The 24,603-nt window shown below is 47.2% G+C and overlaps 3 protein-coding genes across 5 annotated transcripts in view; 2 read left to right on the top strand and 1 right to left on the bottom strand.

Annotated features, from left to right (window-relative positions):
* Window positions 1-4,808, top strand: part of CARM1 (coactivator associated arginine methyltransferase 1) — a 41,344-nt gene extending 36,536 nt beyond the window's left edge. The window contains exons 14-17 of one of the 2 annotated variants that reach the window (XM_079959497.1): window positions 244-321; window positions 2,482-2,550; window positions 3,251-3,318; window positions 3,798-3,939. In XM_079959497.1, coding sequence (XP_079815623.1) covers window positions 244-321; window positions 2,482-2,550; window positions 3,251-3,309 — 206 coding nt within the window. In that variant the 3' untranslated portion in view covers window positions 3,310-3,318; window positions 3,798-3,939. Of the gene's footprint in view, window positions 1-243; window positions 322-2,481; window positions 2,551-3,250; window positions 3,319-3,797 lie in introns of both variants that reach the window. The other variant, XM_079959496.1, reaches the window with a different exon arrangement.
* Window positions 4,809-5,729: 921 nt separating this feature from the next.
* YIPF2 (Yip1 domain family member 2) lies at window positions 5,730-20,091 on the bottom strand. 2 transcript variants are annotated; one of them, XM_079959739.1, is made up of 10 exons: window positions 19,995-20,091; window positions 18,435-18,482; window positions 16,353-16,498; window positions 15,212-15,292; window positions 14,391-14,478; window positions 13,077-13,175; window positions 12,200-12,366; window positions 10,912-11,094; window positions 6,531-6,651; window positions 5,730-6,302 (listed from the first exon to the last, which is right to left on the bottom strand). In XM_079959739.1, exons 2-9 carry the CDS (start codon window positions 18,463-18,465, stop codon window positions 6,541-6,543), a joined length of 906 nt encoding a protein of 301 aa, XP_079815865.1. In that variant the 5' UTR covers window positions 18,466-18,482; window positions 19,995-20,091; the 3' UTR covers window positions 5,730-6,302; window positions 6,531-6,540. The 2 variants fall into 2 exon arrangements, with proteins under 2 accessions (XP_079815865.1, XP_079815864.1); XM_079959738.1 differs by having other exon boundaries at window positions 19,889-20,046.
* Window positions 20,092-20,652: 561 nt separating this feature from the next.
* Window positions 20,653-23,618, top strand: TIMM29 (translocase of inner mitochondrial membrane 29). The gene is made up of 2 exons (XM_079959785.1): window positions 20,653-20,807; window positions 22,830-23,618. Exons 1-2 carry the CDS (start codon window positions 20,744-20,746, stop codon window positions 23,456-23,458), a joined length of 693 nt encoding a protein of 230 aa, XP_079815911.1. The 5' UTR covers window positions 20,653-20,743; the 3' UTR covers window positions 23,459-23,618.
* The last annotated feature ends 985 nt before the right edge of the window (window positions 23,619-24,603 follow it).

Below are 24,603 nucleotides of genomic sequence, written 5' to 3'. Positions count from 1 at the left end.
CTTCTGCATGAAAAACCCTATCCCTGCCTGGAACAGCCTGCCCCCTTTTGAAAATCAGCTTATGGGAGGAGGGGTGGTGCAGTGTGTGTGGCTTGGAGAGGCTCATGCGTCTGTAACACTTACCATGTAATGGCCTCTCCTGCCACAACGGTGCTGGGCAGGATGCTTGAAGGTCTAGGTGTGTGTGTCTTGGTTAGTGCCTTCCTCATTTCTCACCCTCTTCCCTTCTACCCCGTGCTGCAGGGATGCCCACAGCCTATGATCTCAGCAGCGTGATTGCTGGTGGCACCAATGTTGGCCACAACAACCTTATTCCTCTAGGTGAGTTTATCTGCAATGTGGAGCAGATTATATCTAAATGGGAGGATCCTAGGAAACATGAGAGTCAGTGGCTGAGATGAAGGCCCCAGGTCTCAGATCTCCTGAGCATCTGATCTTTGGGGTTTTACTCCTGGCTCAGAGGTCGTGAGGAGATCCTTTGCCCTACTTCATCCAAGTACTGGGCTTGTGAATGTTCAACAGGGTATACATGCATTTGGCCACAGAATTATCTTCCTGCTCATTGTCCTTGAGTTTACCATGTGCACTAAGTCCAATTGCGAGAGAAGAGTGTCTCTGCAGGTTCTAAGAAGTTGGGTTGAATAATTAGAATTTTGGGTTCAGTTCCAGTTCATTTGTATTTCTCTGGTTCAAACACTTAAGTTTTACAAAATGGTTTTAAATCGAACTCATAAGACTATCATAACTCATTTGCTTACAGTGTAATTCCTTTGAAGAGTACGCTTGACATTTAACATTATTATTTGTTCTTAAAACTGTTGCCTGCACTGCTATCCCTCAGAGCTCATCAGTCATGTTTGATTCCTGATGGAACAGAAAGGTGGCCTCTCTGTGTTGGGTTATATACTCAAATAGTTTGAACTGTGCCAGATTCCAAAAGCAGAAGCGACAAGAGAGATTAAGTAGGGTCCATACCTGATATTCTTTAGGCCTAGTCTGTGCTGTCGTGCATACACATGGGTTTGGGGGTCTGTGCAGAGCCAGTTTCAGGAACAAGTTACAGAACTAGCTTGAGGATTGGGGCCTGCTCCTTGTCCCCTTGAAAAGAAGCTAACAAGGGATGTGCAGCAGAGGGTGAGGTGGGAACTGCCACATAGATGTCAAGTGTAAATCACAAAGAAAAGGCACCTGCCATGGGGAAGGAAGGCAGATTGTGTGACTGCACTGATAGCAGTTGTTATAGTTAAGCAACCTGCACCACCAGGTGTGATCTCTGTGCATTCACACATGCATAACTGACAAGCTGACATCCCTGAAGGTGGATGTCAATGTTCTTATAAAAACAGAATGCAGAACAGCCTTGCCACAGTTGACTCCTGGGGTCATTGATGGGATGGTCATGATGTAGTCCTCTGTGGGATCCCTTGCTTTTGAACATCAGGAGACCCATTATCAGTAGATAGTAGGCTTTACCCTCCCTGCAGTCTTGGCTCCGAGTATTGTGCTTTGTTTTCTTATGGGAATGAATGGCAAACGATTACCTTTAAGGGCAAACACACCAATTGGCATATTCTGGACAGATAAAAACTACTCCATGCCCCTTGTGTCATGCCCCATCTGTAACCCCATCCTGGCTTGTTTTTTGGTCACCCTGAATATGAAGGAACTAAGGAAGTTATGAGAAGATGTGAGCTGGCTTAGCTAAACAAGTGCTGGCATTATACTTAAGCAATAGGCATGTACCTGCCCCAGGAAGCTCACACACTAAATGCTGATGGAAGGGGGAGAATGAATGAGAATAAATGTCAGTCACAGCCGGTTCATCATTGGAATATGAAACTTTAGAAATTTAGCCATGCACACTTTATTTAAATTTGCTGTTTCTTTGCTCTGAGAGAAGTGGTTTGGGGTCAAAGTAAATGCAGAACAACCAATCTTAGAATCTCCCTTCCTGTCTCTCTTGGCCTACTTTTCTAGACCTGAAGTGGGTGAATTATAGGTTTTTTCACCACTTGAGCCCTAGAGAAGTTGGCCGAGAGAGACAGGAAGCAGGATTCTGGGATTGGCACATCTGCATTTATTTTGTACCTAGTTAAGCTACTTCTCTCAGACCTCAATAACTGAGATACTCATTTTGAACTGGTTATGGTTTGGGGTGGCTCAAATTGAGTCCAAGGCATCTTAGGCTCGGGTAGTTCTGGCGTCACGAATCAAAATGCCTCTGAATTTGAGATCATACTTGTTTGGAGGTCCAGGTGTTTTATCTCTGCTTAGTATTAGAAGCCAGAGGCAGAGTGGGAGAAGCAGTCAGAGAGTGGGATTCACTATGTGTACAGCCTGTTTTTCAGATGCTGTTGGGAATAGTCCATCTGTGGTGCATGCTTACAGCTTGGGAGGTGGGGGTTAAGGTAAAGTGAAGTAGCCTAGTGCAGATTGAACCTGTCTGTGTTTTTCCTCCTCCTTTTATTTCTTCCTGAGCAGCCAACACTGGGATTGTCAATCACACCCATTCCCGGATGGGATCCATCATGAGTACAGGGATTGTTCAAGGTAAACCTGGTCTGGGCTTTCTTGGAGTTGAGGGGAAAGGATGTGTGTGCCTCCGTTGAGCTTTCTCCTCTTTGGGGGTTTGAGCTGTATGGCCACAAAGGGATCAGGTACTTCATTGGGAACGAGAAAGGTCAAAGGCTGCCATGTTAATTGCAGAATGCAGTCAAACCTCAGTTGTCGAATGTAATCTGTTCAGGAAGATGGTTCGACTTCCAAAATATTTGACAACCGAGGCACGGCTTCTCATCAGTCGCAAGAGCTTCTTGCACTCAAGCAGAAGCCATGTTGGATGTTTGGGTTCTGAAAAATGTTTGAAAACCAGAGCATTTACTTCCAGGTTTTCGGCATTCGGGAACAGAGCTGTTAGAGAACTGAGGTTTGACTGTACTATATCACCCCTGAAGCTTAAACTAGATATCCCCAAAATGCCAGTAATGTGAACACTGAACATTGATAGCATCCCATTTTGGCATCAAATTACTTTATTTGTGATGGGTGAATTAATAGCTGAATTGGGTAGGTGAAGAGATTGACTTGGCTTATTGTGACAGAGGCTTCCCTAAACAAGCATTCACCGTCTCAGATGCATGGACCGAGGAGCTAGTGGGCTATATCATGACAGCTTCAGTCTCCTATCAACTTCAGCAAGCTATTGCCTACAGAATTTCATGCCATATCACTTTGCATCTTGTTTCTGCAGGGTGTGGTGGCCCAAGCTGGTTGAATTTCATTTTTCAACCATGTATGCAGACCATGTAACGCCCAAAAGTAAGAATCTGAATTTATATTGAAACCTGTCAGTTCAGAGTTGCTTTAGCTCCCTCACAGAGGTTCTGTGTGTGTGTGTGTGTGTGTGTGTGTGCGCACGCGCGCGCGCGCACACACACACACACAGTCATACCTCTTGTAACATTTGCTTCAGGTTAAATCTTTTCGGGTTGCGTCCTGTGACGACACGGAAGTACCGGAAAGGGTTACTTCCGGGTTTCGCTGCTCGCACATGTGTATACACTCAAAATGATGGCATGCGCATGCGCAGAAGCAGCGAATCACGACCTGCACACGCGCAGACACGGGTTGCGTTCTGTTCATGTTGCGAACGGGGCTCCGGAACGGATCCTGTTCGCAACCAGAGGTACCACTGTATAAAGCTAGTGGTCTAGTGCTCAGGATTTCTATTTCTGTTAGAAACCTGACTTGATTCCTTACATATGAGACTTCTGAACTTTTTTCTTTTTTTCCTGCAGGTTCATCTAGTGGTCAGAGTGGAGGAACATCAAGTGCTCACTATCCTGTCAACAGTCAGTTCACTATGGGAGGCCCGGCCATTTCCATGGCATCTCCCATGTCCATCACAACCAACACAATGCATTATGGGAGCTAAGAGACCCTCACCCCTGATCCTCTGAACTGACAGCACCAGGAAACCAAATGAAGAAGAAAAAATTCCGCCCTGCCCACCTGCCTTCTGCACCTCAGTTTGGCAATTGCTTCTCTGGATTTCTTCCACCCCCTGCCTCCCCCCCCAAAAAAAAAAAAAAAAAATTAGGCTTGCCAGAGATGTTCTGACCCTTGTACAATAGAAGACACCCCCCACTCGTTCTTTGATAGCAGACTTGTACACTTTTTTATGAAATGTTGGAAACTTCAACTTGCTCAACCATGACTGAGTTCCTGCGCTCACTGTGTCTTACAACCAATCATGTCGCTAGTGGTATCATTCTTCAAATCTTCCATGACTGATCAGCATTAGGCACAGGTTGTAGAGCAAAGCTGCAACAGGGCTTCTCAGCAGTACTGTGGACAGCCCAGCGGCAGTGCTAGTAACCTGAGCCTTCATCCTTGCTCCCAGTGTTTTGAACGAAGGGGCTGCAGCTGGCTGTAGAGTGGGCACAGGTGAAAATCCAGCTGCTCATCCTTCCATCTATGCGTTGGTTTCTTCCACCCAACCCAACCTCTGGGTTCATTGCTTTGCTAAGACTTAGGAGGAGGAAGTGTTTCCTGCTGCGAGGGAAAAGAAAAGGCCGACAAGCCCTCCTGGCTGGCTTTGTGAGGAGTTCTGGCAACTTACTGCTGTAGATCTTGGGCTTCCGGAAGAACATCTGAAATGAGATGGACTGTTGTGCCACGAGTATCTTATCAGCCGGTCTGATGATTGCCTGTCTCGGGGGGGAATCTCGATGTAGCATCAAAGGGTTAAAAAATTTTAAAACATGAATGTACCAAAAAGAAAAAAAAGGTTGCTGGCTGAAAGTGAACAGTTTGTGTATCGGTTTCCTGTTGCTCAGCTCATCTTGACGGCTATGCCCAGTTCTGGCTCCATTTCCACCCTGTTTTCTAGGCTGTTGCAGCTGCTGTCTCTAGTCCATTTTTCTCTTCAGCTGGCCAGGCAGTGGGGACTGGGTGCCAAGTGGCTTAGTATATAGACTTGCCTGCTCCCTGCAGTAGCCACCAGGGACTCTTAGAGTAGATGGTTCTGGCATCTGTTATGGAAGCCCCTTTGTAGTCTTTGTATGTGTAACCTGTAACCATTTATGGTATTTTCTTTCTTTTGTTCCTTTCAGAGCCACCAGTTGGCATGTTTGAAAGGAATTGGCAGGGACCCGTTTTATGGAGGGGGGGGGAGTGTGTTTTACTTAGGCAGTTTCCTTTGGCTCCCAACAGGGGCTTGGTGGGCTGAATTTGGGGGGGGGGAGGGAGGAGGGGTCTTGTGCAGAAGCTCCATAGTGGCTGAATTGTGGGGTCTACACAGTCAATTGTTAGGTCTGGCTGATCAATGATTTTGTGACTATTGAATAAAACTGGGAGGGTTTTGAAGACTTGTTTACAGTGGCTGGTTTCCCCCACCTCAGGTTTTGATGTGACTCCACAAACCTCATTTCCCTTTCACTCACATCTTCAAAAGACAAGCCTCTATTTTTGACATACAGTTAAGAGACTCTCACTCTGTGCAATGGCTGCCTTTAGTACCTCAGACTTGGGTACAAAATTCTCAAGGAGGAAACCCAGTAGTTTTCCACCCATGCCATTAGGTGCTTCTTTCTACCAGATTTTCGGTCACCCTCTTTCACAGACAAAGACAGCATGTTACATGGCTACTTTAGCTGATCCTGTGTTATACAATGTGGCCACAGAGGACGACAGTGTTGGCTGGAAAAGAAGCTGGGAAAGAGCCACACTCCTCTTAAAAGGCAGTTTTATTTAAATTAGCTTTCCATAGAAAACAAAATCAAGTAGCTAAACTAAATCAAAGTAATCTGAAGTGCTCAACCTCCCTATCATTCAAGCTTCCCTCCCAAGAAGCTCTTACTTTTATTCCTGATCATCTACCCTTACTCACCGAGGATCTAAAAAGTCTCAGCCATCAGCTGACTCTGCTACATCCCTCCATTACCAAAGATTTAACTGGAAGGGGAACAATAATCACTCCATGCAGTCGCTTTCTGCAGCCCTGTCAGGACTGCAGGCCCATCCTGTGATGAAGGAGCAAAAGGCAGCTGCATCCACCCCAAGTAACGCTTTGTGATGTTAACAGCCAGGCCTTTAAATTTGTTTCCAAAAGTCGGGTTCTTTGCAAATCGGGCGCCTTAGTGACATGGCTGGCTGAAGTAGGACAACAAAAGTCTTGACATGGTGAGGTGATGCAGCTTGGTCCCTTTTCCAGCTCAGGTGTCTCCTTGCCTCTTGAATAAGTGCGCACTTTCCTTCGCCTGTGGGCTTTCCCTGAGGCCAGACATTCATGATGAAAGTGTCTGCAACAGAGATTTTATTTTAGGTCTTGTAAGCAGGGCATGCACTAAGGGAGAAAGATGAGAGATGCCAACCCCTTGTTACCTCTCCCAGAAGCACATTAGTTCCTATGCTTCCATTGGTAGGGGTGGGGATTGGGGAGCAGTGGGCGCTTTGACAAAGAATATTTGACACCCAGCGGCATTTTTAGCATCTGTTTCATGCCATACGGGATGGCCAGAAGTTCTTACCAGCTGCGTTTCACATATGTGGACTGGAGTGGTTGGCCGGGTGAGGCGGTGTGCTTCTGCCGAAATGAGCAGCTGGCGTGGGATGAGAAGGTGTGCCGGTTGCATTCTGGAAGAAATACAGCTTCAAAGAGAAGAAAATTAATCAGTTGTAGAAATCAAGCAGGCTTGCCTTCCTCCACCTAGAATCAGTAAGTTAATTTGAAAAGTGACTGCACTTTTAAGAATACTCTGGTTTAATCAAAACCTGAACGCAAACAAGCAAAAGCAAAACCTGCGTGTCTCAAACTGAATACATGACCCATGTCAAATTGTTTTTGGGCTACTTTTGTGCTACCAAGTTAACGGTAAAACAAGGTCCTATATTAAGGGCTGGAGATGCCTTATATTCTCTAGAGTAGCCCACTGGATGTGCCTGCGTCCCTGCAAGTTGCTGAGGGAGCAAGCATTACCATTTATTTCCTATTTCACAAAGAAACTGTTCAGTACCTGTTTCCTCAAGGCTTAGCTGCACGTGCCAAAAATACATAGATTTCTCAGTATGCCGGGGCCGGGGGAATCGGGTTTGGAAACATTGTGTAACTGTTTTTCTTGTTACCATCCTAATCCAGTTTGGCAGATGGCAGAAGAAGTATAAATAATACTCCATTTTCTAGAGCACAAAGTTTTCTTTAAGAAACTGAAGTTTCCTAGGGTAGCATAGTGAGACCGTAAATCTGTACATTTGCAATCGGCACGTACTAATACTTGAAATGTACGTGGGAAAACTGGATTCACTTTAGCTGGGTAATTTAATCCACCCCATCCCATGTTAGGCTGGATATCCAGCTATAACTATTTCCCCGTTTATTAGACGAGAGCTTTGTACAGGATGTCCAAGCCAGCCCTGAGGCATGTGCGTAAGAACAATAATCCACATCCTTGTTGGATCTTGGCTGTGGAGTTTGTATTGACACTACCAAGGTGGGGCCAAAGAGTTTGCTTAAGAGTTCTCATTTAAGTTCAGTGTTGCGGGCAGAATGTGACTAATCCTGAGCACATTGCACTCCTCTGTCTCAGCCTACAGTGTCATTTCCGAACCTTGAAATGCATGCATGTGAAAGGTCCACACTGTAACGCCAACTGTATTTTTTATAACATGCCTAAAACTATATGAAAACACAAGACAAAAGTGAAGGGAGTTTAACAAAGGAAAAAATGGATGGGGGGGCTAGCTGCAAAACAGCTCATTTATTTTTCTTACGTTGTACTTAATAGGCTTTGAGGTTTAAAAATATAAAACGAAAAGACAGCAAAAAGCGGCTAAACCAAGCTTTTAAGGAATGTTAGACTATTAATACTAATATCTATTAACATTTGCCTCTCTTCGAAACCCTAAGTATTCTCAAAGCAGCTCACAATCAAGGGAGTATAAAATGTTTAAAAACCCATTAAAATCCTACAAATTAAAACAAAATATGAAACTATCAAAAAACAAATCACAGACATCCCAATACTACACTGAGTGTAATATTCAATTAAAAACTACCCCCAGTTTTCTCGGGTGGACTGAAAATATCTTTAGGGCCCGCTTAAGATGAGGAAGGAGCAAAACCTATCTCTTGAGGAAGGGAGTTCCATAGTTGAAAGGCTGTCGCTGAAGAAAACCATCTTTTGCACCTTCCAGCCTGACTACCTTGTGGTGAATCTGCAGGCACAGGCTCTGTAGCTGATTTCAAGGCCCGGCAGTCCCATACGGGTAAAATGGCCCAAACTTGGTCCCAAACTGTTCCGGGCTTTAGAAGTTATGATCCATACTTTGAATTGGGTTTGGAAGCCAACAAGCAGCCAGTGCAATTCATGGAACCTATTACTCTGATATAAGAGCCCAGCCCCTGCAGGTACCCAGTCTGCTGCATTTTGCACAAGGGCAAGGGTCTGAGCCAGGGGTACGCAACCTAAGGCCCATGGGCCACAAATGGCCCATGGGGGTTGTTTAACCGGCCCATGAGCTGCCCCCGAATTGAGCCGCCCGCTCGTCAAGTCCCTCTGTGCCGTGCTAAACTGGCACAGGGACTCACTTCCGTGGTGCTGAAAATCGCATCTGCACAGGCACCGGAAATCGCGACCTTGTGCGCGCGATCTGGCCCACGAAGGGATCTCTGCTGGAGTGAACCGGCCCAGGCGAGGTAAACCTTGCCGACCCCTGGTCTGAACCCTATTCAGAGGCAGCCCCACATAAACAGCATTGCAGCAGTCTGGTCTAGATGTATACAAGTAACACTCTGGGATCTTACAGACTTCATCAACTTCACTGTTCCAGCCATATTCCGTCATTTACAAATTCGGCTTCTGCTGACACAGCATATACATTTCCCACTGTGCTGCAAATTTGCGAGCAGCGCCAATATATGCATTAAAGGTAAAGGTAAAGGTACCCCTGCCCGTACGGGCCAGTCTTGACAGACTCTGGGGTTGTGCGCCCATCTCACTTAAGAGGCCAGGGGCCAGCGCTGTCCGGAGACACTTCCGGGTCACGTGGCCAGCGTGACATCGCTGCTCTGGCCAGAGCCAGAGCCAGAGCCAGAGCCGCACATGGAAACGCCGTTTACCTTCCCACTAGTAAGCGGTCCCTATTTATCTACTTGCACCCGGAGGTGCTTTCGAACTGCTAGGTTGGCAGGCGCTGGGACCGAGCAGCGGGAGCGCACCCCGCCGCAGGGATTCGAACCGCCGACCTTTCGATCGGCAAGCCCTAGGCGCTGAGGCTTTAACCCACAGCGCCACCTGCGTCCCGGTGGAATATATGCATTAATTACATTAAAATCCACATCAAAGGTGTAGCTTACACCCCAGGGTTCAGGGACCTTCCAGGCTTCTTGCTGCCTCCTTCCTTGACCATTTCCCTCCCCGGATCACGACCCTCACCAATCTTGCTGCATAATCTCCGTGCATATTCCTGTCTGGATTTAACTGGGTTGATGCTTCTAGCCTGCCTGGATAGAGATGTGTTGCATAAATCTGATTTATGTTGTGCTATGGCAAGTTGCACCCACTACCAGCATGCAGCCTTCATACAGAGAAAGCCCAGTCGCCCCCCAGCTCTGGTTTGCAGGTACACCAGCGGAAAAACCAAATGGCTGCTATCTTCAAAGCGAGAGCAATCGTTACTCCTCCATTCACCCCAGGATGTCGTCACAAGTGGAGGTCTGTTGCACCAGAAATGTCCTTCCCATTGTATCTGGCAGCATTTCCCCCACCCCTGGTGGTCCAACCAGTCTGAAGAAAAGTTCTCATGAGCTCAAAGTCTTGCTCCCGACCAACATTTTGTTGGGCCTTAACAGTACTGGAACAGTTACTAGAAAGGTTTCAACGGTAAATCACAGCCTGTTATTTCTTACTTAATCAAATGCCTGTTCTGTTCCTCATAATTTTGGGCACAATGAGCACTATAATATAATTAGCATTACTTTATCTATGCAGTGGAACCTGAGAAGCCGAACACCTGTAATCTCGAACCTTTCTGCTCCCGAGCAATCAAAAACCGGAAGTGATTGTTCTGGTTTTTGAATGATTTTCGGAAGCTGAATGTACGGTACGGCTTCCGAATGACTGCAGGATGCTCCTGCAGCCAACTGGAAGCCGCGCCTTGGAAGTCAAATGTTTTGGAAGTTGAACAGACTTCTAGAATGGATTTCGTTTGACTTCCAAGGTACTCCCATTGTACTTCCACTATGCAATGTTTACATCATATACTAACAATATTTTCAGGGGTCCAATATAAAGCTACCTCAAATACTGTAAGTTCAGAGCAGATTTTGTCAACCTGTTGCCCTCCAGACAACTCCCTGCCTGCATGACCAGGAAGGCAAAGGCTGGTTTAGAGATGTTCATAATACTAAATTGCCACAGGGTACCCAGAATTATATAGTAAAACCATGCAATGACATCATCATGTTTCCAGCCCTGAGTACTTTTGCTGCAGTAAAATCTCTGCAACTTCCGAGGCTAAAAACTCATTTGAAATGAGAAGCGGACACGGAGCAATGGTTCCAAACTACAAGAAAGAAGATTCCACCTAAACATTAGGAAGAACTTCCTGACAGTAAGAGCTGTTTGACAGTGGAATTTGCTGCCAAGGAGTGTGGTGGAGTCTCCTTCTTTGGAGGTCTTTAAGCAGAGGCTTGACAACCGTATGTCGGGAGTGCTTGGCAGGGGGTTGGACTCGATGGCCCTTGTGGTCTCTTCCAACTCTATGATTCTATGATTCTATGAAATATCTGACTTTCTAGTGGCTGCATCGTACACAGCTTATTTCCCTCTACTTTTCCTTCCCCTTTCGGCACAAGTAGCATTTTGCTCTCCAAACCTTGCCCTAGCTTAGTGGGAAGAGAAGAAAACATACCTTGCAACCAATAGCCAGAAGGACATGGAGAGAAACAATGACAGCCAACAGGGCGCAAGCTGCCAGCCTGGTGTCTGAGCGGATAACTGGCCAGAAGGTAAGAACCAGAACTGAGCCAGAGAGACCCACTGCACAGATGAGCAGCAGCCACTGCAGCCAGGATATAGGAATCAGCCACAGCATCTGTGAATGAAGGAAGTGGAAGTTGAGTAAGATCTCATACACTCTCATCCAGTGGCAGCTCTGAGTTTTAATTCAGGTCCTTTTTGCTGAAATCCCACTGCACAAAACTAGCAGTGCTTGAGGAATGTGTGAATGTCTGGAGGTGGCTGGAGAATGGATGGCGGCTAACAGATTGAGGCTGAATCCTGACAAGCCAGAAGTAAAGTTTTGGGGGGAACAGGGAGGGTGGGTGTGGGGGACTCCCTGGTCCTGAATGGGGTAACTGTGCCCCTGAAAGACCAGATGCGCAGCCTGGGAGTCATTTAGGACTCGCGGCTGTCCATGGAGGCGCAGGTCAATTTTGTGTCCAGGGCAGCTGTCTACCAGCTCCATCTGGTACACGGGCTGAGACCCTACCTGTCCGCAGACTATCTCGCCAGAGTGGTGCATGCTCTAGTTATCTCCCACTTGGGACTACTGCAGTGAAGGTGACCCGGAAACTACAATTAATCCAAAATGTGGCAGCTAGACTGGTGACTGGGAGTGGCCGCCGAGACCACCTAACACCGGTTCTGAAAGACCTACATTGGCTTCCAGTATATTTCTGAGCACAATTCAAAGTGTTTGTGCTGACTTTTAAAGTCCTAAACAGCCTCGGCCCAGTATACTTGAAGGAGCATCCCCACCCCCAACATTCAGCCCAGACACTGAGGTCCAGCTCCAAGGATCTTCTGGCAGTTGCCTGTGAAAAGTGTGGTTTCAGGCAACCATGCAGAGGACCTTCTCGGTAGTGGCACCAGCCCTGTGGAACACCCTCCCATCAGATGTCAAGGAAATAAACAACTATCTGACTTTTAGAAGACATCTGAAGGCAACCCTGTTTAGGGAAGTTTTTAATGTTTGATGTTTTATCGTGTTTTTAATATTCTGTTGGGAGCCGCCCAGAGTAGCTGGGGAAACCCAGCCAGATGGGCAGGGAATGAATGAATGAATGAATGAATAATAATGGAAAGCACAACGGTGCAGGACTTTTGAGTACTTTCTACTGGAACGTTATGCTCTACAAACTGAAAAGAAACGACATATGAATCAGTCTTTTCCCTGCAACCCCATTTTCCTTACTCACCGCAGTGGGGATGTACACAAATAGGGAATAACCATAGACGCACACCATCTCCAGGAAGGTGTAGGAGTCCACATGGACCTGGACCCCCTTTCGCCACTGCAAATAGCCCCACAGGGCAAGGGGTACTAGCCAGGCATAGCAGTAGATAATTATTCCAGCAATGGACACTATGGAAAAGGAAAATGATATTAAGAGCAGCATTTGCTCCAAGGCAAAAGCACTGGCAGGGCCAGTAACCAGGGCTTACCCTACCTGGAACAATCCTCAACATATTTGCCTTCTGCCTGCCCTTCTCCGGCAGGTGCTAAGAAGAGCAGAAGCTCCTTAGCATAACTTAGTCATAAAAGGAATGGAAGATTTAAAAGTAGTTCTCAGTTATGCTAGTAAACACAAGAGGGAGGGAGGGAGGGAGGGAAGGGTGTGTGTGTGTGTGTGTGTGTGTGTGTACACACATGCACAAAACTTCCTTCCTTCCCTTTCTCTTGTGTTTACTTATCATAACTGAGAACTACTTTTAAAGTTTCCATTCATTTTATGACTAAGTTATGCTAAGGAGATTCTGCGAGAAGTTAAGGATATCTGGGAGCCAAAATTTAGACATTCTGAATACTGTCCATTTACCCATCTCACACATCCCCAGTAGGAAAGAAAGGAGTCATTACTACAACTCTTGCTTCCTGCTTTTTTTGTAGGCCGCACGCCACCTTGCTCAAAAGCTTTTGCAGGTGACGTGCAAGTTACTGTATTTTTTACCTTTCCCCCCCAAAATCTCTATTTTGCCCATTCTTTGTGTGCCTTCAACAATACCCAATATATAAAAGGGTTATGATTGCATAAAGCTTAAATTGCAAGAGACACTCCCTCATCGACTGCTCACCTTTGTGGAACTGGGGGCTGCCCTTTTTCTCCTGGAAGCTGGACAAGTTGCCGCTGATAGCCAGCGTGAAGACTAACGTGGCACAGATCCAGAATGGTCCTGTGAGAGGCAGAAATACAACATTAGAAGACCAAAAAAGACGGGCAGACTTCTTGTCACGGCACGGGGCAAAGAATGGAGCCGGCTGTGAACTCATTTACCAAATACGGAACAAGGAAGCAACTAAAGAGCCGGGGCTCAGGGGAGGTGTCTCAGCACAACACTGGAGGCCACCTGGTAGAGCAGGCCTTAGAGGGAAATCTACATTCCCCAAGCACAAACCTTGGACACACAAAAGTGTAACACATTGTTAGGCTACCAGTTGATCTAGTGCAGCCTCCCCCCCAACCTGCTGTTCTCCAGATGTTTGGGGCTTAACTCCCATCATCCCAGCAAGCTTGGCCCAAGGGTCAGGGGTGATAGGAGCTATAGTCCAAATAATCTGTAAGAAAGAATCAGAATCAATGAAGATTCTTCTTCGACATCAACTTCGTTTGGACTGGTCATGTTGTTCGGATGCCCAATTATCGTCTCCCAAAGCAACTACTCTATTCCAAACTTAAAAATGGAAAGCATAACGCTGGTGGTCAACAAAAAAGGTTTAAAGGCTCTCTCAAGACAAATAAAAAAAAATGTACTATAAACACCAACAGCTGGGAAACACTGGCCTGCGAGCGCTCCAATTGGAGAACAGCCTTTACCAAAGGTGTCATGGCCTTTGAAGACGCTCAAACTCAAGACGAAAGGGAGAAACATGCTAGGAGGAAGGCACGCTTGGCAAACCCTCACCGTGATCAACTGCCCGGAAATCTATGTCCCTACTGTGGAAGCACGTGTGGATCCAGAACTGACCTCCACTTATGGATTCACTGTTAAAACCGTGTTCATGGAATACTATCTTACTCAGCTACGAGTGATCGCCAAAGAAGAAGAAGCAGAATTTGTAGGGCACCACGATGGGGAAGTCTGACCTAGTCCTAATTCCCCATGGCTTTTCCCAGTGTCAGACATCCATTGACTGATGAGCTGGGACCTTCCACTTGCAAGGTATGTATTTAGGGATGACAGAGCAAGGAAATGAAGACTGCACTTCTGGAAGATGACTAGCAAGCTTCACCCCCCTCCCCACTTAATCAGGACTTGTTTCTCAGGATGCTGAGCAAGCTGCATTCTCTGTCCTGGGCATAGTATGCTACATCACAGTTTACAGTTCAATCCAGACTTTGCAAAGCAGGAGGCAGTACTCTGCATTAGTCTGAGCTTCTCTGTACTCACCATACAGGTCAGGGTTATTCCGTAGATGGTGCCATACAAAGTTTTTCCCTGGCAGCGGAAACAGCGACCCCTTTATCCTGTCCAACACCTGATAAACAAGAAATAGGCCTTGCCTCAGCAAAATGGACCCCATGGGGGACGTGCAAGGATGCAGGGCTTTTTGCTTCCCATCTCAGGAGGTGCAGGAACTACTAGAAATATTGTACAGGCATTTCTATGCCTTGCACTAGATCCCATTGTCAGGGTATGGAGAGAAGACGGATAATATGGTTGCCCAAAGCCAAGCAAGCAAGCTTGTGGTGGAAGGAAGATTGAACTCAATTCGTTATTCTAACTTCATGGTTAGGAAATCTCCATCCCCATAGTCAGAACATCACCGCTGTGAATTTCAGCTCCTGAAAATATCAGTCGATCAGGAAGATCTTCAACTTGTACCCAACAAAATAATGGTGGTAATTCAGCCACAGCAGAATCCTGGAGCCAAATTAGGCTCAAAGGACAATAAAAATGTGCCAGCCATGAGGTTGTGGCTCCATCCATGAAATAGAACTGGACCCTATGGGTGGTTTAGCCCAGTAGTGGCCAAACTTGGCCCTCCAGCTGTTTTGCGACTACAATTCCCATCATCCCTGACCACTGGTCCTGTTAGCTAGGGATGATGGGAGTTGTAGTCCAAAAAACAGCTGGAGGGCCAACTGCAAACTGTATGGCAGGTCTTGTGCTTGTTACTTGCAAGCTGAGTTACTACACTCCCTCATCTTGTCAACTGTGGCTGATTCTTGGCTGCGCCTATGAAGCTAGAACTACACGAATTCCCTTACCTGGTATGTGTCAACATCGAAGAAAGCCTGGTAATATTCAAAGGTCCAGAAACTGGATTGCTTCTTCTGGGAACTCAAGAGCTGCAGGGATGAGAATGCAGGTTACTGCTTTGCCCTTGGCCAGGAAATATATTTTGGGTGAGACAAACCAACCCCTGGGCCTCTTGTGAAGATAGAACTCCTGATCTCGTGCCCTAAGCATTCTTACTTAAAAAAAGAAAAGAAAAAGAGGCAGAGTGCTTCATTCCAAATAATGATCCAAGAAGACCTCTTTCTTTCATGGACGCTTCTCCTCCCAGGAACTCCTTTCAGCAAGCTTTGAGGAAACTCCATAGGCTGCAGTTGTGTGTGTTAAGAGGTGGGGCGTGAAACTTATGGGAGGGACTATAATTACTAGGGAACATTATTTTTATGGAAATTCTTCCAGTTACTCTTCACACATGGAACAATAGGAATTTTGGCTGAATTAGGTAGGGTGACACAGCAAAGTGCTCCATTGTGTTGTTATTTATTGTCTTTCTTACCCACCCTTCACAATAAGGATTCAGGGTGGGTTAAAGCACATTAAAAACACAGAGAGTAATTCCATACAACACGTTACAGGCGGGACACAAAACTAAATTATGCCCTTTTGAAAGCAAACAATGGAAGCCACACAAACCTCTGTGGAAAGGGAGGTCCACATTCTTGGAGCTACCACCAAGAAGGTAATCTCACAAGCTCCCCCCAACCTGTAAGAGTGGAAGAACTACTAGAAGGGCCTCCTCTGCTGATCTTAAGCCCCAAGCTAGTATATACAGGGAATGAGGCATTCTTTCAGCTGTTTGGAGCCCCGTTATCTAAGCTTTCAACACAAATGTGAGAGAGCACCTTAAATTGGGCTGGGAAGCTATGAGGGAACCAGTGCAACTGCTACAAACCAGGTGTAATATGCATTCTATGCCTCCTATCCTCCTTATCTATGTAAATCACTGTGCTTTACATCAAAACTCCCATTTGACCTGTTATCTCCTTCCCACTCTCTTCCAGGTCCATAGAAGTAGCCCCTTGGCTAGGCCTATGTTTCCTTCCTGCCGCAAAGCAGCTACTTCTCCAGCTAGCTATAAATCAACATGCAGGACAGAATTTGAAACAGCAGCACCTCTGTTTTATCATCCTCCTCTTCTGCCTCAGGCTCCTCATTGTAACCTGAAGACATGTTTACGGTTGTGTGGCTTTGCCGCTCACTGATGCTAGGAGTGGTGGCATCCGCATTCTCAGCCAGCAAATCTATGGCTTCATCAAATTCTGCAAAAAATAAAATAAAACACGTCAGGCAGTCAGGACAGAAATACTAGCACAAATCAGATTTCACTCTAGAGCCCCTGTAGCTCAAAGCTAGGACAGCACTTACATAGAGTGACACTCAATGAAAGCAGTTTTGCAGGTGAGCAGAAGTAGATTTTTGCTCTGCCTATTGCAGAGCTGCCAAGTTAGTTGTCTGGAAGAAATTGTTAGCCAAGCCAGTCTCTGCACCATTTTCTCATCTGGTGCTTAAAATCCCAGGATGCCACCAACAGAGTAGGCGAAAAACCTGGACGGCTTGTTCCTCTAGCTGTTCGCTTGGCTTTATTACATTTATATTCCAGTGTACACAGTTCTCCCTCACCCTCATTTTATTTTCACAACTACCCTATGATGTAAGTCAGGCTGCGAGTGAGCGACTGGCCCAGGATGAGCCAGGGAGCTTTGTGGCTAAGTGGGGATTTGAACCCTGGTCTCCCAGGTCCTAGGCTGGCACTCTAACCATCACACCACACTGGCGTTTCAGGTACAATTTCATGTGTATGTGGTACCAGAGGCAATGTTTGAAATTCTGAAAGAACAGGTATAGGACCCCACTGTTTGGCGAGTAGAACTTCTGCATTTCTCCCTCCTAGCTTCAACCTGTGTTTTTGGGAGGTTTTCCCCAAGAAAAGCTTAACAACTTTCAGGGTGTCCTGGTTTTTACTTTTTGAAATATGGCAACCCTAGCTTAAGGTAGAAACAAAACTTAAGATACTTCCAAAGAACTTGTGTTTCCTTAAGAAATCAAGGTAGGCTTACCTACCTTCAGAGGCCGCCGGAGCAATCTACACCAAAGAAAAATCAGCACACACATACCCCCCCCCAAACCCAGCCTGCTCACAACACGTGTTGTTGTGTTTTTTTTGCACCAAGCAAAAATTCTCCACAGGTATAAAAACTGTTCATTATATTCTCCTGAACCTAAGAGAGAGATGTTGTATATGATGGTTTGTGGGCCAGGAAAACCCCAATTCAAGTCCCACCACAGCTATTCCTATGCATGATTACTCAGAAATAATCCCATTGTGTTCCATGGGGATTACTTCCTACTGTGTGTTTAGGATTACTACTGAACAGACATGCATAGGCTTCCACTGTAAAACCCGTTGCCTTCAATGGATTCTGCTCCCATGACAAGGTTCAGTCTTGCTCCTTCAACCCTCTTTTAACAGCAGGCAAGTTCTCAGCAGCTGGACAAAAGTTATCTTATGAGGTGGGTACTCTCCAAGAGCCAGAGTTCGAAATTAGCAGGGCGCCAGGCACATTTTGCACCTAAAGTTTCTGCATTTGCGAACACATCTGCAAGTCTGGGTGCTGTTTTCTGCGCCTGGCTGACACCTGAGGATTACTGAAATGTATGTGCTCTGAAGCCTTGAGGATAGACAATATATTAAGGAGTTTAACAATAAAGAGTAGAATGTTCTGAAAACCGAAGTACGGTAGCAATATTTTTATTGTAAACACCAAATGAAACACGTATGAACAATTTTTGCTAAAAAAATGTGACATTAACAATCTGTCACTTATGTGAATTGCTTATCACTTAGTTCATGCTTATCAAAATAATAAATAAAAAGTATTGTCAAACCACACACACACACCCAGTGGCAACTAGACAGCTGATTTTGGCGCCCACAACCCAAGTCCCAGAAGCCATTTGGCTCCTAGCTTTTCTATCCCAGTTTCTAACACTGCCAAGAGCTGTAGACTGACTATTCCTGGTATAGAAGACTAATGAGATAGGAAAGGTAGATAATCCAACAAAAGGTTATGCTCTTGTAAGTGGGGCACGTATGAACAGGGAAGTTTTGAGGTGGGTAGAGAAAGAACACTGAACAGCATAGTGCCCAAAGCTTGCCACAATCCATAACTCACTCAGGAGAATTAAAATACTCACCATGAAACTTGAGCTCATCTGGGGCAGCCATGATGCAACTGGATTATCCTGGAAAAGATAACAAACTGCGTTGGCAGAAACATCAAAGAGCTTTGAAGCACCTTAAAGGCTGAAACTGTATTATGGCATCAGTCTTCATGTACCGCAGCCCACTTCTTCAGATGCATGAAGCATAATCATAAACTGGCAGGTCCATATATTATAGACATACAGATGTGTACATTTAGATGGTTGGGTTGGGATGTATGGACAGGAGGCAGTTAAAGGCAGCTTCAAAACAGACGTGGGGGTAACCTGTGGCTTTCCGTTTGTTGCTGGACGCTTATCAGACCCGGGTCAGCACAACCAACAGTCAGGGACGTTGGCAGTTAGAATCATAGAACTGTAGAGTTGGAAGGGATCCTGAGAGCTGCAATGCAGGAATCTGAACTAGATCATCCACAGCAGATGGCCACCCAACCACTGCTTAAAATCCTCCAAGGAAGGAGGAGGGAGTCCTTTTCACCATTGAACAGCTCCTAGTTGTAGTATGACAACATCTGGGGTGGGGGGCAGAGACACCGCTAGGCCTCTGACTTAAAAATGGCTGGGGCGAAACCAGGGCTGGATTTAGGTTTGATGAGGCCCTCAGCTACTGAAGGTAATGGGGCCCTTTATATGTCCAGCTGTCCTTTGTCAACAACAGATTGTCGCTGTTTTGTGTGTTGCATATATGCTATATAGTAATTTATGGACCTAATAGGTATCTAAAGCCATTTGCACATAACAAAATATGTATTTTATCAAAGTAATTGATACAGAAATGAGCAAACCAGTGATATTTTAGGGAGCAGGCTAGCAGGCAGGGCCCATTGTGAGCCTACACAACATGTAGGTTTTATTTTATTTGTTTTTTATCTTATATATTGGAACATCCAGGTTTTTTTCCCTTTAATTTTTTTGCCCCCCCCCCCAAGAGAGTAGGGACCTAAAGCTACAGCTTGTTTAGTTTATATGTAAATTTGGCACTGGCACTGGCCGTGAAACGGTTCCCAGCTGCTGCTGCTCAAATGCCCTCAGTAAGCCTTCTAGTGGTGTAGATAAAAACATCCGCAACATTTTGCAAAGCTAAGCAGGGTCTGGCTTGGGGTGGGAGAATCCTGCCTCGCAGGGGGTTGGGCTAGATGACCCTCTGGGTGTCCCCATCCAACTCTAGGATATTCCAGGAAGCCCCTCTCCTCCCTCTGCCATGACAAGCCTGCGCCACGGAAGGGAACAGCCCTGGACCCTGAGCATCACAGTCCCTTGCTTGTCCAATGCGGGGGGGGGGGGGAGAAGAGGCACTCTGCACATGCTCAGAGACCGGACGTGCTTTCCAGGCCTGAGAGAGAGCACAGGTCGGCCTCTTGCCACGCGTAGCTTGCGACACCCGCCCCGCAACCTTAGCCCACCCTTGGCAGCCAGAAGCCCCTTACCCGGGCGAGGCTCTCGTCACCCAGCGGAGGGGCTTAGCAGGCAGAGCCCGCCCCACGAGGGTCCCTCAGCGGCGGGGGGGTGGGGGAGAAGCTCGGCCAGCCTCACCAGGAGCTCGGAGGAGCCTCGGACGGCGACGAGGGCGCAGCTTCCAGCCAGGCACCGCCGCCGCCCCTTCCCGGCTTCCGGCGCGCGTCAAGAGTGCCCCTGGCGCTCATAGACTCGGAAACGCCGCCGAGACTGGAGGCCCTGGGCGTCACGTGACGGGATTTCCACACGGACACGGATACGGATGCTTCGGGGCTGCGAGGGAGGGAGCCCGTGAAGGGAAAGCGACCCGGCGGGACTTAAAGCTGCGCGTGTTTTTCTGCCCCAAGGCAGAAGCAAGAAAGCAGGGCAGGCTTTTGAAGTTCTAAGAATGCCAGAATTGGGGAGTTGGAAGGGATCCCGAGGGTCATCTAGCCCAACCCTCTGCAATGCAGAAATTTTCACTAATTCTCGCCCTTTTTTTATTAGCCGCTTCGAGGTGTTTTGTTTGCTTTTTTCAACAACCAATCGGTGTCTAGATGTTATGAAATAAATCAGTAATTTAATATATATATATATATATCGCCCTTTTGTCCTAGGATCACACGGCGGTTTACTGTATAAACTACACAGAGAACAAAACAATACTTTAAAAAAGCTAGTCTAACGGTTTCCTATCTCTATGAACTCCTGCGCCTCCCCTCCTCCTCCTTCCGATCTCCTTTCCTATCTCTATGAGCTCCTGCTTCTCTTCCTTCTTCCGGTCTCCGCTGAGCTGGTCCGTCGCGCTTGAGCGTCCGGCTTCGCGGTCCTCCCAGAAAAGGCCGGCGATGTCGGATCCTCCGAGCCCGGAGAAGAGGCGCCTTTGGGGGCGGCTCCGCACGGGCCGCATAGGTGAGGCGGGCGGGCGGGCGGGCGAGAGGGGGGCTGGAGGGGAGGCCCGGGCTTGACCCCTGAGCGCCGCCCGCTTCTTCAGACCTTACCCCGAGGGGAGGGAGGGAGAAGTTCGCCGCCGCCTCCCTGCCTGCTTCCCTGGGAGCGGGAGGTGGTGGGTGCCCTTCTGGGCGCTTTGCCCTCGGCCCGGGGCCGTCGCCTTTTCCTTCCTCCCGGCGCGGAGCTCACGCAGTTACAGAGTCTTAACCAGAGTCAGGTTTATGGAACTCTCTCCCAAAAAGGATTAGAGACAATCAAGGAGCAACGCCGGATTAAAGGGGGTGCGGACTGTTGTCCCGCACAGAGCGCTGAGACGAGGGCAGTACGTTTAAGCGAAACAAGCTCTAGCTTAGGGCCCCACTCTCTTGGGGCCCCCCAAAAAAATTAAAGGAAAAACAACAACTGAATGTACATTTCCAAAATATAAGATAAAGGTAAAGGTACCCCTGCCCGTACGGGCCAGTCTTGACAGACTCTGGGGTTGTGCGCCCATCTCACTTAAGAGGCCAGGGGCCAGCGCTGTCCGGAGACACTTCCGGGTCACGTGGCCAGCGTGACATCGCTGCTCTGGCGAGCCAGAGCCGCACACGGAAACGCCGTTTACCTTCCCGCTGGTAAGCGGTCCCTATTTATCTACTTGCACCCGGAGGTGCTTTCGAACTGCTAGGTTGGCAGGCGCTGGGACCAAGCAGCGGGAGCGCACCCCGCCGCAGGGATTCGAACCGCCGACCTTTCGATCGGCAAGCCCTAGGCGCTGAGGCTTTAACCCACAGCGCCACCTGCGTCCCACAAATATAAGATAAATACAAATAAAATAAAACCTACATACAGCAACAGTGTTTTGTGTTGTGTAGGCTCCTATGATGTAAGTCATGGGCCCCACCTGCTCCCTAAAATATCACTGGGTTGCTCATTTCTATATCAATTACTTTGATAAAATACATATTTTGTTATGTGCAAATGGCTTTAGATACCTATTATGTCCATAAATTACCATATAGCATATATGTAACACAAAAACAGCAATAATTTGTTGTTGACAAAGGACAACTGGGCATATAACGGACCCATTACCTTCAGTAGCTTAGGGCCTCATCAAACCTAAATCCATCCCTGGACGAGGGGGACACAAAAAGACCACAATAATCGAGTAATCATAATAAAACCTATATTCATATAGGTACCAATTCAAAGTCCTGAACGGTGCCAAATTTTGGCCTGGTTCACGGTTTACTATATGACCTGCATGGCATGGAGGAGCATCAGTGCTCAGGAGGTTTGCGCTGGTTGCTGATTGGCTGCCGGGCTGGGTTCAAGGTGTTGCTATTAGCATATAAAATCCATAACAAATTGGGGCTGCTTTACCCGTGAGATCGCCTTACCCCACAGGTGTCTGTAACCGAGGTATCACTGTACTTCCGTTTTTGCATGTTTTAAAGTAGGGTTGTGAATTTGTCTAAATTTTACTGTTTTGTCTTTTCACAAAGTGAGGGTTTTTACAGTCAAGAGGTGTATAAACTTTAAGAAATAAATACATAAATAAAACAACCACAAGGCTATCAGCCAAGGCTACTAGCCATGCCCATGCAGAGTGTTTCAGAGGCCTGGAGTGGGAGCCCCCAGTTGGCTGGGAGGCATGGGGCATTCTTGCCATGAGAGCATGAGACCCGCAGGCCCCTGATGGGCTCCTCTGGCCAGCTTAGCCCACCGAGTCCCGAGGCAAGTGCACCTGATTGCACCCCTCTGCATAGGCCAGGTACTAGCAATGATGGCTGTGCTGTACCTCCACAGCTGGAAACCTTGGCATGGGGATAATTGTTCTTGTGCTCAAATCCTAGTCACTGGTTTCCCACAAGAGGCACCTGGTTTAGCCACTGTGAGACCAGATGCAGGACTAGTTGAGCCATTGGCCTGATCCAGCAGGCTCTTCTTCTGTTCTTACCATCTCTATTTTCTTCTTTCCCGCCTACCCCCCCCCCCCAGCTTTGTGGTGCAAGAGCCTCCTGCATGACTATGCCGAAGCCTGCAAAGAGGTTGCCCTGGGTGTCAAGCAGCGGCCGGGGAAAGCTGGGCTCTACCTCTCACTGCTGGCCGGAGCAGTGGGCTGCAGCCTCCGCAGCCCCTGTGAGTCCTCCTTCGAGGCCAGCCTCCTGGAAGCCTCGGGCACCCTCCTCCTGCTCTCGCCCTGGACCCGCAGCAGCAGCTCGGAAGGGCACGTCCAGCGACTGACGAAGCTGCGGAACCGGGGCCAGTTGCGGTTCCAGAGCCTGCTTTTCTTCTCTCTCGTCTACGAGGCTCCTTTTGACGCGGGAGCAGATCTCTACCAGGCGCACTGCAAGTACCTGAAGCCACGCTGGATGGAGGTTCCCAGCCAAGTCCTCGATGTGGGCTTCTGGGGGCGCTGGTGGGTTCTGCACTCCAAAATGCGGGATCCGGACATTAACGAGGAGGAGTTTCAACACCTGCCAGAGCATCTCAGGACAATTTCTTTCCATAACCTCCATTCGGAAGCCAACGAGAAACTTTTTGACGAGAAATACAAGCCTGTTGTCCTGACAGAGGAGCAGATCCAGCAAACAGAAAGGGAGAGTCAAGGAAATCGACATCATTGATGTACCTTGGTGGCTGTAGTTTATCATCTCCCTTTGGAGATGGTGGAACAAAGAAAAAGATCTGTTAGGAACATGGTCTGTTTTCTTCTAGGATCCTGATTTTCCCTGTATTGTTCATGTAGACTCAGCCAGGCATGGTGAATAAATGAGTAAAAAGAAGCAGCACCCCTTGTCATGAAATTTTATTTGATTCCCTCTCCCTTTCAGTTCTTCACATTTAATTTTTCAGGAGCTGTACCTCCACAGGAGCTCTGTCCAAAACTTATTCTGAAGATGTAAAGTGGTACCTCAGGCTAAGTACTTAATCCGTTCTGAAGGTCCGTTCTTAACCTGAAACTGTTCTTAACCTGAAGCACCACTTTAGCTAATGGGGCCTCCTGCTGCCGCCGTGCCGCCAGAGCCCAATTTCTGTTCTTATCCTGAAGCAAAGTTCTTAACCTGAAGCACTGTTTCTGGCTTAGTGGAGTGTGTAACCTGAAGCATATGTAACCTGAAGTGTATGTAACCCAAGGTACCACTGTATAGGGTTTGTTATTCTCTTGACTTTTCCCCAAGCCTCCCCTTTCCTACAGTATGTGTGCTTGAATAAGTATTTTGTAATACTGTTAGTGAGAAGCTGGGAGATCTTGAGTTATTACAGTGCTGCCTAGTTTAATATCTCGTGGAAATCTTCCATCTGAGGTGAAAAATAGCTCATAGCATATTCCCATGTGTGTCTGTTCAGAAGTAAGCCCCACTGAGACGAGTGCCGCAACCCCAGAGTCGTCTGCGACTGGACCTAATGTCAGGGGTCCCTTTACCTTTACCTTTGTATAGGGTTACAGTCTTCAATTTTGCTGTGGGATTTTGGGGGCAGAGGGTCAAACGGAAAACATCAGAAGCAGAATGGGAGAACCCTCAGTCACCTTGTCCTTTACTTTCTCTGACTTTGAAATGTTTTTTTTTCCACAAGCCACAGTGGTGCCACTAGCACAGCCCTGGAACATGCCAATTTATGTCCAGTGTGTTCCACTACTAGTCAGATGTGTTAGGATGGTTTTTTAAATTTGTGTTCATCTTTGCATTTTCATGAGCTCCTGTAAGCAGGGGGCAGTCCATTGACAGCAGCAAAGAACAAAAGAGCTGGTGCAATTGCATTATTAAGT

This window comes from Podarcis cretensis (assembly GCF_951804945.1).
Source record: "Podarcis cretensis genome assembly, chromosome: 17".
NCBI lineage: Eukaryota > Metazoa > Chordata > Lepidosauria > Squamata > Lacertidae > Podarcis > Podarcis cretensis.
The sequence above is the reverse complement of the archived record's forward strand: the minus strand, read 5'-3'. Positions and strand labels throughout refer to the sequence as shown.

Bases quoted from the DNA above. Each gene is read 5' to 3' on its own strand.
- YIPF2 (XM_079959739.1), bottom strand. From the start codon at position 18,465: ATGGCTGCCCCAGATGAGCTCAAGTTTCATG. The intron at 14,479-15,211 runs GTAAGGGAATTC...CTTGTTTATCAG, and splicing joins TCGATGTTGACACATACCAG to GTGTTGGACAGGATAAAGGG. The intron at 11,095-12,199 runs GTGAGTAAGGAA...CTTCATTCACAG, and splicing joins TTGTGTACATCCCCACTGCG to ATGCTGTGGCTGATTCCTAT.
- TIMM29 (XM_079959785.1), top strand. From the start codon at position 20,744: ATGTCGGATCCTCCGAGCCCGGAGAAGAGGCGCCTTTGGGGGCGGCTC. The intron at 20,808-22,829 runs GTGAGGCGGGCG...CCCCCCCCCCAG, and splicing joins GCTCCGCACGGGCCGCATAG to CTTTGTGGTGCAAGAGCCTC.